Consider the following 15,001-nt stretch of genomic DNA (forward strand, 5'->3'; position numbering starts at 1 on the left):
AAGTTTATGGCGTCGACATCTCGAATTTGCATACTTAGAATGTTAATTAGATTGCGTGCGAAAAGGACTATTTAGGGGAAGTTAAGAATGAAGAGAAAGTTTGAGGTAGATATGCCGATTTATTCAAATCATTTGCCTACCTGAAAATTTCGACAAATTGCAACATTAATATCTTGTAAATTAATGTTTAATTATGGTTCCTAAATCAACACACATTATGCGTAAAATGCGTAAACATAGCATTCGTACAGCGGAATTAATTCGCCGCAAGTATTATTTCTCCAGAGATAACATCGAAACTCACAAATATCTCACTAAATATGTAATAATTTCTCAAAAAAGTTTGATTCGTTATAAAATATTCTTTTGTTACATTTGAGATATAAAATCAGAAGAATATAAATTAAAAGATTGTTAGTTAATTGTTTTATTAAAATATTATCGCGAATATCATGTGTTTCCCAATAGTGTATAATAATGACAAAAATTATATTTTTTAATAATTCATTTACGTTTGGAGAAAAGGTGATTTATGGCGAAGCAATGGCGTACGAGTGCCTTCTCTGCTGCGCATAAATACTTATTTAACATAAAATATTGTGAAAAAGAGAAAAAATTAAATAACAAAAGCGATCGACGCGAAATAAAATAGTGCCTCGTAAGTACGAATAACAAAGTTTCTTGATAAACAAAGAAAAACATATTTTTCGTAAAAAAATATGAAATGCATAAAAAATTTCTCCTTCGTGAAATAAATTAACATTTTCGTTTCAATTTGTTGTTTAATGAGGCGGTAGAAATACGCTAATAGACGGTACGATCCATCCTCGTATACTTACAGCAAGCAATCAGCAACACTCTCGAGCTCAATAACAATAATAAGGAATAATAATCATAATCATAATCATCGTTCATAATAATAATCGTCATTATTTTCGTTAACGATATGTTAGCCTAGTCCGTATAAACACAGCGACATCGAAACATCGTTTATATTATATGTAGAAATTAATTCATATCTATGTATATAACATACATATATATAATATATATATAAAACATTTGCAAAAAAATCACAGTTACTTAAAACACCTTATCTTCCCACACTTTCTTTTTTTTCAAGCTCTCTTTTTCTCTTTCACACCCTTTCTTTTTTTCTTTCTTCCTTTCTCATTCCGCTTTTTTCTCGTATCATATTCGTTTTTTCGCACCTATTTATAGACGACGTATATTGCGGGAATAATCATCCGCTTTTAGTTATTAAATTAAAAATTAAACAAAAAGGTCGCAGCCAATTTCGCAAGACTGTTCATGCTTATCTTCAAGATATATTCGCAAGATTTGTTTTATAATCAAATAAATTTAGCTTTTCTTGAGTGTTAATTATTTAAAAACTATCAATTTTCTAACAATAAGACAATTTGTAATATCTAGTCGAGATTTGTAATATCAAGGTTAAAATAGTCAATTTTAAAATAGTCAACAAATTCTTAATATTTCTTTTAATAATTCCTGACGATCAATTCTTAATATATCATGTGTGTGTTGCGAATTCGAAAATTCTACAAAAATAAGCTTTTTTTTCCACAAGATACACCAACATCACAAAAAGAAAAACGAAAAACAAATCAATCAATAATGACTTCAATTAGACATGGAAATAGTTTCGTGGAAGAAAATCGTCGAGGCAGTGGCACAACATCGATGTAACAATGATCAGGATTTCTTAAGTACTATTCGCGATTTCACAATGTCTTCACTATTTTTAGATCAGAGCAGATGTCCGATTTTTAAATACTGATTTCTTTTTTGTAAAATAATTCGCAATGCTGAATATGATGCGGAAATTTTTCAGATTTTTTTTGTATTAATTTATATCTATATAAGTTCTCAAAGTTACGAATCAAATTAACATATTTTCAACAATTTTTAAATGTTTTGATAGTTCGCGACTAAAACTTGAAGTTTTATCAATATCAGAGTTGTAAAAATTAGTTTTTTGTTAATTTTTAATCTGTAACTACAAGAAATTTTTTTATCGTTTCATATGTTTTTTTTTAGAAGAAAGAATATAGTATATGCTTTTTAGTTATTAGAATTTTAGGAATTAAAATTCACCCAAGCTATTATAAACTCGCTTTACAATTATCGTTGCTCAAATATCAAACAATTGATTGTTTAATTACACGGCAGTGTTGGCACAAAGCGTAAACATTGGCTCTTTGTCGAAGAAGGAAAATTTACATTTAAATACAGTTCTAAGCACATGTAAATAAAGCGCATTTGTCTAGCTAGATCTGCGACTTGTATCACTATGGCGATCGTTGGAAATAATAATTGAATAATAAACTATTATCAATAATTTTTATACATTTAATCCCTCAAATCGCTGCTTCTCTTTCATCTCGGAAAAAAAACCAAAAAACGCTACAGATGAAAAATAAAGGTATATAAATATGTGTATAATAAACATATTATTATATACACATAATAAACCATCATAATTAATGTGCAGTCTGAGAGAGTTGCGCGATATAATGAGTTACACCGATCAAGATGTTTGAGAGATTAAGCAACGAACGATAACGAAAGAACCTCAACGAAAAACCTCACAGTAATAGAAATATTTAGAATATAAGTATAAGACTTTGCGCGCTACCGTCCGCTTGATAAGCTGAGGACAGAAAAGCCAGGACGATGGCAGTAAATGTTCGCGATTCAATTCGCAAGAAGTCAGTCGATCGCACAGACATTGACCGACTGCGTTAAAGAATAGAAATTTACTTTAATAAAAAAAAAATATATATAAAAAAATACGATTTTGCTGCCGATCTCATCAATAAAAATATTTTACAAAAATGTTTAGTAGTATAAAACAAGTTGTAATTTTTAACATAAAATTGTGAAAAAAAATATAGGCGAAAATAAAGAAAATATCAATCAAAAATGATTAATACATGCCGGCGCAACTGGCTTCAAGCGATTGATAGCGAAACAGATGGTTGACAAAACATTGATTAACTATTTCAATAGTGCTAATGGGTATGTACAAAATTTCATATGTTACACGACATTTCCGATCCGTCGTTAATTCAAGCGCTCGGGAAAAATCAATGTTGACCTGCACAAGTGATATATATTTCTTCAGTCATTAGTATAATTATCTGCAATAATTTTTTTATCACAATAAAGAAGTGTACGTTGAAGTCTATCGAAAATTCCATAGTTTCAAAGTCTACTTGTAAGTTTCAGAACTTTGAAATGATCGCGAAGATCCGAAAAAAGCAATTAAAAATTCCTAAGATTTTTTAAGATTCAAACAGTTAAATTTATCACGACTAAAAAAAAAAAAAAAAAATACGAACAAAAGTTCTTTTAAAAGAAGTGTACGTTGATGAGAATTTTGTATAATAAATTTGAAGATTATTAATTATATATTGGTCGGCACTCTTTTTTCCGCTAGCACTTCAATTATTACGGATGCTCGTTAAAAAGGAATGGTTGTCAGAGAACTTCTCTTAGGAGAGGACGTTGACTTCGCGGGGCGAACCGCAGACGTTCAACACGCTACTGGTTGAGTTAGGCGTGATTTGACTTCGAGCCTCGTTTTGGGCCTGCCGTATTGCCTCCTTATACGGGCCACGCTTTTTTTTATTATACCGTGTCTGGAATTAGATTCACAACTACATCAATATTTCAAAAAATTGTTACTTTGCTGTAAAACTAGTACAGAAAATATAAGAGATATACAATAAATTCCAAATTTCGTATATCTCTCTTTCGTATATCTTTTGTCATTTGAAGCAATTTCAATCATTCCAATTACTCATATTTTATTAATTTTATTACTTACTGTATTTATTTTAAATATTTTATTTATTATTATTTAAATAAATATACCTTAAAGGTTTCCAGAAAGGGACTTAACTGATCACAGGACATCAGCGAACTGGTTGATGATCCGTACCAAGCCACATGAGCCTGAGGACCCGATGAGGTACCGTCCTCCTTGCAAGATACCGTGATACTTAGCACCTGCACATAATAAAATTCGATAATAACTATGAATGCTAAATTAATGCTAGTTAGCTAAGCTAATAATTATTGTAACTTATGTTATATAAAGGTATTATCAGCATGTTTTTAAAAATATTTTGAGCATACCTTGCCGGGCCACCAAGGAAAGCCGTGAATTTTGCCCCATACAACGTCGCCCACGTCCATCCGTCTGCCATTGGTAGTAAGACAGTGCGCTACGGAGGTGGCAGCTAGACGCATAACCAGAGGATGCGACTGATGAGGCGGAAAATCTGGTGCAGTTTCTACTTCCGGCTCATGTTCGCTTAACTCGTCGCTGCTACCACCGGAACTCTTGCAGCCAGAGGACGCGTTGCTCACGGGATAATCACAACGCGCGTACGCATTTGTGTTCAACCTCTTCAGGGATATCGACAGCTTCTGTTTCAGGCACTGCTCCTTAATGGCTCTATAAGACTCACCGCCGCCCGGTAAAACATTCCAATTCTGTGGCTGCTGCTGCGACTGCTGTTGCGGGTCTGTGGAATCTAAACAGGATTGTTCAGAATGCGATTGTTCCTGTTGTTGCTGATTCTTGTGCTTTCTGCCCTCCTTATGCTTCTTTTTATGTTTCACCTTGTGCTTCCGGCGATGATATAAGAGCGGATCGTACGTAGGGTTATATCTAGATAATTTAAAATAGCGATAAAAATATCAGTAAATTTTTCAAAAATAGCACTTCTTAAATAAAAAATTTTTAAATACGTAGAGAAATATTGTATAAATTAGTTATACGTTATTCTTTTATATTGTGTAATCATATACACACAATTATGCGGTGTATTTTTATATAGAGGAAATTTATTAGATAGAGAAAAATTGCCAATACTGATATAGGAACAGACATTAAAAACATAGGTTTCCTAAAGAAATACTTTCTTATTTCTAGAAACTATACATTGCATTTTATTAATACTGATAAAAATATTTTTTATTTAGATAATTAAAGAAGTAAAAACTCATAATTCACATATTTTTGTGATTTATTTCTATATAAAATCAATTAAACAAATTTCACAAATATGAAATTAAAATTCTTACGATTTTCATTCGTAAATTGTGTAATTTAAATGATATTGATAATATTAGATTGCTTATACATTTCTTAAAACTGTTTATTTATATTTTTCTCTATCTTATTCTTCTTTTTTTATAACATGATTTTGAACATAACATGAGGATATAAACTGGCACGTAGTGAACTGACACTGTAAGACAGACCATAAGCTTAATCTTTATGTATTGTAGTATTTTTGTGTAAAAAAATCTTATCAGAGCGCTGAAAGCGCTCTTGTATTTATGGGAAAACTTAAAAAAAAATTGCGGATGGAACAGCATAAAATATGCGTATAAATCAATAAAAATCATTTTTATACATAGAAAAAAATGTTATGGTTGTCACAACCGGAAATAATGATAATTTTCGCTCACCGATACGTTTGGTTATGATAACCGTAAGATGGACATATCTTTACAGCCATAACCGTTAAGATATGCCAATATTACGGATATCATCAGGAGACGCGGTAGTGGCTCCGGCCATGTTCAAAAAGAGACACTACAAGTCTCTTATCCTGTACCATCAAAGTCCATTTTTGGAGATTGCATAACTAATAAAATATAAAAAATTTTGAATCGGACGTAACATATTTTGAAGGCGGCATCGTCACGAGTAATTAAAAAAAATATATATATATTGTTGTTCTTATAATCAAAAAATATATTGATAGGTGACTTTTGGTCGTAGCAATTGTAGCCGTTTTTTCCGTGTATCGAAATGAAAGAATTCTAGAAATGCTCAAATACATTAACTTGTAAGTATTTTGTATATATAATTGAAATAATTTGTATATATAACTGAAAAAGAAAAATAAGAATATATAGCATTACTGTCTATTACATCAGTTTTGAGGCTCACTTTGTGAGATGTTCATTTTTGCTTATTTTATGAAAATTTAATTATTGAAAATTTTTAAATAGTATTGTAAAAGGAGTTTTATTTTTAACTTTTGTTTAAGAAATAGTGTCAAAGAACAAAGTGATATGATGGTATTGGCGATCTCCTTCTATACATATTACCACAAAAAAACAATAAAAAAGGATTAAAAGGTATTATGAAATCCACAACCAAGCAAATCACGGATTCTTTGGATTTGTATAGTTTTTATCTATTTTTACCTCGGCGATCCATTGCAAGGCGATCTCGCTGGTGACACTCCGCCCAACATCTTTCTTCTAGCTTCTTTTTTAGCCTTCTTCAGAGCTCGTTTTGCCGCCTTTGCGCTGGCATCTTTCACCACACCGCCTTGCTTTTGAGGATCCACCTGTTCCTGCCCATCCTCTTCGCCCTCGTAATATTCGCCAAAGGATCTGGGCAGTTCCAGAGGATCTCTCTCTTGCTGAGTGTCATCAGCGTCATCCGTTTCCTGTTCGTACGCATCAGGATCCTGAGGTTTCGCCGGTATTTTAAGAACAGTTCCTTCGCCTTGCGCACCAAACGAGATTTTGATCACCGGCGTAGTCCTAGCAATTCTTGTGGGATCCTCAAACACTGATTCATCCCAAAGATCCTCCATCGAACCCACTGAACGCTTCTTCCTCGGCACTCTACTAGTTTTCAATCTCATCGTCGAATCCGCAGCCGCGAAGGTTTTCTTGTCCTCCTCTTCGGGAATTTTCGCGCTCTCCACCGACGAACTGCTAAGTCTTCTCGGCGTAGCGCAATAAGCCGTTGAGGGATTATTGTCGCATTCGGCAGTGGATTCCACCCGTTCTTGCGATGTCAATACGTTCCTCAAAGACATCTCCTCTTCATTTTTTACAGGCCAATGTGATGATTGCACGCTCGCCGCGACCTTCACCTTATCTGAAACAATTGTTCAATCTTCGATACGAGTTCATACTAAATATTGTTAATTAAAGCTCCTTTATTCATCTAACAATTCTAGTTAGAAAAACATTTTCTAATTTTCAAGCATTTATTATTTTCGCAAAGGATTAAAAATATGTATCTTCTTTACAAATTTTGAACAAACATATGTTACGAAAATTGAAAAATTATCTCGCCCTACAAAAATTAAAATAACAACAGCTTAAAAAGCTCTAGCTAAATCATTTTATACATGTATATATAATATGACAAAAAACAATATTGAAACTTGTAGCGATAAATGTATGAAACATCATAAAAAATTTAATTCTCAAGATTTGGACTTTATTTCTATTTATATAACGAGCTTTTAGTTCAATTATGCTGTGCATAATTGGTATAATATATGCAATTTAATTGTAAGATTCTACATATAAAACATGTAATTAACTGACGTCATTAGATTGTGAAAAAGATTAAAGGAAAAAAACTAAAAAGTAAACATCACAAAAGCAAATTGTTCACTAAAGAAAAATAAATTCAATCTTGACTATTTTTTCTCAAACGATTAATTCGCATAAAATCACAATATACGTAATCTATAGTTTGTTTAAACGTGTTCTTAAATTTTCCAGTAAAAATGTACCAGATAATTGATCGGGGGGACTTTGCATCACGTTGTTGATCTCATTGGGCTGCAATCTCGACAGTTTTGGGATCAACGATGCTCCCAGCTTTGAGTCGGTACTCGAACCTGTCGTCTTCGTCGTCGTTTGGATCGTGCTTTCTGTCCGGCATTCCGATAGCAACGTTCGCTGAGTTTTTTGCGGTTGCTGACCGCAACGTCGATCACTTCTTCTTGTGGACCCCGGAATCAGCTGGTAAAATCAGCAAAGAAAATAGTAACTTCCGTGCGATGATTCAAGTCAAATATTTATTAACGTGCAGTAATTTCAATAAAGTTTCTAGAATGAGTTTAACGTTGTTGAAAAAAGGGTTCTTATTGAAGCTTAAAAAATTCAAGAAGACTCTAACGTAATTCATGCTATCAGATTTTTTACGACATCAACGATTACAATTTAAGTTTCTTAAAGTAATAAATTTATGGCTTCCGAGTCTCCTGTTCTTGAATATTTTTTAATTTGTAGATTACTGACAACGTAACACACAATACATACACATACACGCAAAAAACTTTCCTCTTTATTAAATATTCTGTTTAAACATTTTTTTAAAAACATAGCTCTCTAAAGAGAAACATTTGATCTCTTACAAAAATCCAATTTAATATTGCAAATTACTTATTTTAAGTATTCAAAGCACTGAACGCGGTGCTTTTACATGGAAAAAATCGATTTTATTGAAGTATCTAAAAATTTAGGTAGATACAGATCTGAAAATTTAATTAAAATAATCATGACGCTTAATTAGGTTGCTAGAATATCGAAATTTTTTGTATTGCTAATTGTGCTTGAGTTTCCCACATAATTATTTTGATGATCCAACAAAATTATTTTAGATTTGTATCTAAATAAATAAATGAAATATTTTAACAAAATTATTCTTTCCATGTACTTAATACTCAAAATAAGTAATTAATCACTACCTACTAATATTAAATTTCTAAAAGAGACGTATACGATCTAAACACAATTCTGTAAAAATGTATACGATCCTAAGTAAGCTACGTTCACAGTACCTGCTGCGATTGCTGTTGCGCGTCCTCGTGCTTCCTCTTCCTGCTGACGTCAACGTTCTCGCTGTTCTCGTTGCAGATCGATCGGCACTTACTGCAGAGTACCTGGCGGGGCCTCAATCTCACTGTAGGCCTCGCGTTTTTGTATCTAGCGGGCGGATTGATGCTTCTGCGGAGGTCGACCTTGGCGACGACGGCGGCCGCCGACGACAGCACGTTCCTCTTTTCCTGGAAATAACTGAAGCGCGCCGCGATCGTCGCCAGTTTATCGCCATCGGGATCTGGCACCGATTCCGGGGGTTGAACACCACAAGGAAGTCCCCTATGAACATAATTAAGCGTATCTTGTGATCGACGTTCTAGAAGTTCAAATGGTATCTAAGCTAATTATTCAAAAAGATAATGATGCCTTATCAATATTTCCGTCGTTTCGAAAAGAACGGTTTTAGTCAAGTATCTAAAAATTTTTCTAAATACTAGAGAAAATAATTTTGCTTGGACTATTAAAATAATTATATATATATAAGACGCTCAAACTCGCGTTGTTAAAATGTTAAAATTTTTTGCAGCGTTTAAACGGTCTATATAACTATTTTGATGGTTCAACTAAATTACTTTTAGACTTATATTTAAATTTTTTAATATTTTAGAGCAAAACCATTTTTTCCGTGTACGTGTCGCGCTGCTACCTTGAAAATTTATCGAAACTGCCTGACTATATACTTTATTGGACTGACTTACTCTAGTAGCGACAGATTCATTTGTATCATCTTACATAAACATAAATCAATAAAGAATTAATGAAATTTTCTTACGTTTCTTTATATGAGAAATGCTTGGATACAACGCTAGTTCTTTCGATTCTTAACCGATGTTCATGTTTATTTTTTTTTTTTACTCGGAAAAAGGCTCTTGACTGATGTATGAACTTCTACCGTAGAATATGACAAATGATTTGTTCTTGATTCTTTCGAGATTTTATCAAATTTTCTAAATTCTCTCGCGATTTTAAGCAATTTCTTGATCAATTTTCCTACGTTCGTCGACAAATGAGCTAGATCATTGCGCCAAAGCTTTCAATAGAAACGTGGAATGAGAATGGCAAAAGATTGGGCAACGCTTTCGGGTATGCTTCGTCGGCTTCCCGTGCACCGACAACGCGGCCATGTCATGGTATTGATTCGAGAGAGGCACGTACAATGAGCGACAGCCTCTGACGGTGTATATCCATTAATATTTTCTAGGTCCCGATACGAGGCAGACCCTCGAAATTCCGAGTCAGCCCGCGCGTGGGGAAGAAAAATGGCCGGGAGGGAATAATACCGGGAATCAGCAGATTCGCCATGACGTGAAAATGATTATGATGGAACTGATAAATTAGAGGGGTCTATTCACTATCTCGTTGCTTGTCCAATTTGTTACGAATTTACAGCACTCTGCGAAGATCCCGCGCGGCCATAATTTTACTGTGTGTGTTTGTAATCTTAAAATTATTCAAATTCTCCTCTCATTCTCGGATTTTAAATTCGTAACGTGAGCTTATCTAATCTCTAAACTTAATTTACATTTTTAACCGAGCTGTAATCTAAGTATATATAACAAGCTTCTATTCAATAACACGTCGAATTCCATTTAACTGCAACCTGTCGCAATTAGATTCTAATTTGTTTTTTTCCTGATGTTTTCAATTATCTTGTTTAAAAACTGTAGCAACAATTGGCTCATTTCTTAAGTTAATAAAGTAGACGGTTAACGTGGACTACGGCATTAGTATACGTGGCTGTTTCTCTGCTTTGTGTCCACGCACACATCCGCAGTTTCGACCCGCAAATGGTGGCGTTCTCAGAGACGTCGACGATATTCCCTTTGTTCCTGACGAACACGAGACCACTATAATGGAGGTTCTCAACCTTGGATCATGCGTGAACCACACAGCTGGAACGTATTTTGACTTGACGTTGGGTAGATCGATAAATACCGTTCCCCAGACTAATAAATTCATGTCCTTGGACTGTCATCTACTAATTCAATCATCGATTTGCAGTCGACCTTTCCTAAATGTAGATTTAATGGAGCGCGTAGTTCGATAAAAATTCTACTGAGGTAAAATCTATTTTAAATTAATGAAAAAATATGTTAATATTTTATTTTAAAAAAAAACTTAATCTTACAACAGATTTAAATATCTATGGAGGAGTTCTTTAATCGTTCGAGCATGTTTCAAGAAATTCTTTGAGATGCTAATATTGATATCGATAGTCTCTTTAGAAAGGGAAAAAGAATTAATCTTGAACGTAAATCTTTGTTGAGAAATTCGCTTTTTTATTCGATGAATGTGAATATTTCATCAATATCTTTGATAAATTATTTAAAAGTACCTCTATTACCAATTTAAAAAAACAAATTCAGAAGAGTATCAAATTATAATACATACAGCGGAAAAATATGGGAACCTCTACCGCACCATACCGTCGTGCACAACGTGACACAAGCCAGGTCTGGTTGGTCGGTGGCCCCGACTAGCTTTCAGGGCCGTAAACAGAAACTTTACTGTCTCTTGATTACTTATCTTTTCTTATCTAACCGAGCTTGATAAAACAGTACAAAATTTTCACATATATTACAATATGATTGAAGTGAAAAAAAAAAAATCATTTATAAATAAAAAATATAATAAATATTAGCTAATTGTTATCTTATGTATTATCAATCAAACACCAAAATGACATCATATTATTACCGCAATAAACGTACGAAAATTAACAAAAGGAAAATAAATAAGCGACGGAATAAGAATAGTCATTGGATACTTTGAAATAATTAATTTTTCGACGTAATGAAAATGGGACGTATTGGTGATCAGTCAAACTTTAAACGACCCCTCCAACTTTACTTACAGCCCTGCTAGGCATGGTTGTGCAATTGCGACACGAGACGACTATTGGCCGCCCGGCTTGGACAAGAAAACTTAGGGCGCGGGGTAAGAAAACGGGCAACAGCTGTTCGGCTACAGCAACGAGCTCGGCTCTGAACTCACGGGGCGGCTAACCCCGGTTGCCCTCTGAGAAAAATGCGCTGAGAAAAACTACAACTGCTTCAATGGACAAAACTAGCGATTGCAAGAGCAAAATTGCTATTCGGATAAATAGGGCACGCTCAAACGAAAAGTCCGGGGTGATTGGCATCGATCGGGATCAGCACGCGATTTCAAAATCATCGAAATTATACTCCGATTTTCGAGATAGAATTGAACAAATTGGATAATTACGTGACGTCGAATGAAAATGAGTTTACCCGCCAAGTAATAGTTTTCAACAAAATCGGTTTAATATCCATTTTAATTATAACACTCAGAGAGTGAATTCAGTTGATTCGATAGTAGAATTTAATTCATGTTGTAAAATAATATATAATCAAGTTCAATAAACCTCAACAGCCTTATGATAAAACTTTAATAATGAAATTCATCAAGTTGATTAATCGCATTCGACAAACTTGGTAGTTATAATATTTAAGTAAATTCAAATTAAGGTTTCCCACGCGTTATTGGTCTGACTATATATATAGGAGCTCGCTTTTCATAAGTTCGCGGATTAACTCGTATGAGTGGAACAACAGTGGTCAACTGGTATAATAGCTACTTAGTTTACTAGTTGATTTCCCAATAATCGAAATAACTGCTCGTATATCAGAGAAGTCGGCAACGACTATATTACAAAGGTGCGTTTACTATGCGAGATCATGAGTCACCACAGTAAAGTCTTTTTAGTATATACTGGGTGAGAAGCAAAACTTTCGTTACGTTTATCCACCTATTTTTCGACTATTCGAAGTCAGCTTATTTAATCGAAATTTATTGAATAGAAAATTCCATTTCTCGTTATCTAACATCGTAATTAACATTATCGCGCGAAAAGAATTTCAATAATCAACTTCTTTTCAGTTAATGTCGAAAAGAATTCCATCGCGATTTGAATGCGCTAGGAGAGAAAGCATGCGACTCGTGGGATACCGTATACGTAATAATACGCATATGTAAGTGCAGAAAAAACATGGGTAGAGGATGTAATATCTCATTTGTATGACGACCTATAGCGACAGCCGAGTCATGTGAAATTTGAGAAAATTCACGACTTCCACGCCCATTGCGGCTGGCGCCAGGAGGAGACATATCCACGCGCGCATACGTTTCCTATTAAAGTACAGATAAGTTATCAAAATTATCGGAGCTTTCGGGACTTGGACCTATTTACGTCTCGGAGGAAATGAGATATTTCGTGCCAAGTTCGCGCGTAAGTTCGTGCGCTATCGTGGAAGCCGACGGGCATCGCGCGCCGTCGGATGGCATCACTTCCACTACTTCTTCCCAGCAATTTCATCCTGTGGATCGTAATAATTAAAATCGAATCTTAATATTATTCCTCTGTGTGATACTTTATATTTGAATTTTAAAACTCTCAAATCTTTCGATCTACATTTCAGCTTGGACGGCTACGATTGGCTACGACGTTTAAAAAGTTAAAAATGAAAGAGTCATAATGAGGTATTAATTCCAAAAACAAAGTAAGAGAGGGGAAAGTCTCTTTCTTAAAAAAAAAAAAACCTTCTAAAGTTTTGAAGACAATTAATATATCTTTTGCATCACACAGTCTGATTATTTCTAAATAATAAATCGACGTTTCGTTAAAAATAAAATTGTTGGAAAAGTTGGTGTTACACTACTTTTTTAGAAACATACTTATGCTGCAAAAAAATATATTTTCCTCTCAATTGTACTTCGTTTCATGTAGTTAGACTTGAAAGACAAATCCTTACATTTCAAGAATGCTACGCAAAAAAGTTGATATTTTTGTATAACCGCCCAATTTTAGATCGATTATGTAACAAGACTCCTTGGGATCCTGACGCTGCCAGACATTTGAAACATTGCCTGCCTCTCTCTGTTCCAGATATCTGAATATAAACTCTTATAAATTAGAAATATCACATCCTTGTATCCCAATGATTACGTCGAAAACTGAAAGTTATATCTGGCAGCCGGATTTTTTGTAGCAATGGAACATCGATCATCATCTACATCGATATTATTATTACACCGGTCATAGATCATTTTGTTTTTTATCCTGATCCTTATTTTCCTATATTTTAATCTCAGTTTGTGCGACAATTCTAGAATCCCAGAATACTCAAATTTATGAATTCAAAAATAAAAATCATTGTAAAGAATTTTTGCAGCTGTGCAATTTATGAGATTTCGGCGTCTTTAAACGTTTGGATATTCGAAAAATTTGAGAGTTTCAAATCTTTCATGTCGCTTGTTCCATCAGAATCTTAGGATCGTTATATAAAATTAAAAAAAAATCAAACCCGCGTAAGAATATCATTAGTATTTGTTCCTTGAACAATGAGTTTTTTGTCAAAATTATTACTATAATTTGAAAAAATGATGTGAATCTACTAGTATACACAAGGATTTATATCATCAAATTTTTAAAACTCTTCTAAAATATCGAGACGCCTACGCAGTGTTGAAAGAAATAATCACAAAGTGGCACAAAAGAGCCTAGTCATTAATATCCGGTTTAAGAAACAATTGTCACTTTGTTCCAAAGTACGAACTTGTGTGCGGCGATGGAAAGGTTTTGAAAGTCAAAATTTTCCGACGATTCGTTTTTGAACTCATGACTCTAATCTTATTGTGTATTTTTTCTTATGCATCACATATCTCAACAAACTGTAAGTGGACTTAGTCATCAACTTTTCTGTTGAACATTCCATTATATATTCGTCATTCTGTTCACAGATAGCAAATAAGTACCTCTTAGTTACTATTTGACCAATTCCAAATCTACCAATCTCTAAAATACCTATACAGTTATTATAGAACAGATTAATTTTCGAAGAAATTTTCAGGTTTCAGAAAAGCAAGGTAAAAAAAATTTCTAAAGAGCAATGATTAATGAGCAAATTTAATCGTCAACATTTAGTGTGATAAAGTAGAGGCATTAAACATCATGATCATTTTCCTGCAAAACCTTTCAAGGACCGGAACATCATCAAATCGATGAATCACTTAATCCCAAGCTGTTTTAGATGCTAGCCATTAGAAACCTTTGGGTTTAACTAGCGGAACCCATAAACGGGTGATTTTTCTTGAGATTTTTTCTTTAAAAGCCGAAGGGTGGTCAGGGGTTGAACACTGTTTTGATGAGAGAACAAAAGGCTCTCGGTAAGCGGAACAAAATAGGAAAAAAAGAACAGGTCACAACACGAGGTCTTTCCTTCATATCGCTCTCTCTCTCTCTCTCTCTCTCTCTCTCTCTCTCTCTCTCTCTCTCTCTCTCTCTCTCCCCCCCCCC

At 33.9% G+C, this 15,001-nt stretch overlaps 1 protein-coding gene across 1 annotated transcript in view; it reads right to left on the bottom strand.

Moving 5' to 3' along the window:
- Window positions 1–3,416: 3,416 nt before the first annotated feature.
- The window catches only part of LOC108771142 (PWWP domain-containing protein 2A), a 12,359-nt gene continuing 774 nt past the window's right edge, over window positions 3,417–15,001 (bottom strand). The window contains exons 2-7 of the mRNA XM_018523062.1: window positions 8,646–8,966; window positions 7,593–7,824; window positions 6,256–6,943; window positions 4,165–4,702; window positions 3,901–4,035; window positions 3,417–3,665 (exon numbers count right to left, since the gene is read on the bottom strand). Of these exons, the coding sequence (XP_018378564.1) occupies window positions 3,519–3,665; window positions 3,901–4,035; window positions 4,165–4,702; window positions 6,256–6,943; window positions 7,593–7,824; window positions 8,646–8,966 (2,061 nt within the window). The 3' untranslated portion in view covers window positions 3,417–3,518. The remainder of the gene's footprint in view (window positions 3,666–3,900; window positions 4,036–4,164; window positions 4,703–6,255; window positions 6,944–7,592; window positions 7,825–8,645; window positions 8,967–15,001) is intronic.

This window comes from Trachymyrmex cornetzi, unplaced genomic scaffold, assembly GCF_001594075.2.
Source record: "Trachymyrmex cornetzi isolate Tcor2-1 unplaced genomic scaffold, Tcor1.1 scaffold1399, whole genome shotgun sequence".
Lineage (NCBI taxonomy): Eukaryota > Metazoa > Arthropoda > Insecta > Hymenoptera > Formicidae > Trachymyrmex > Trachymyrmex cornetzi.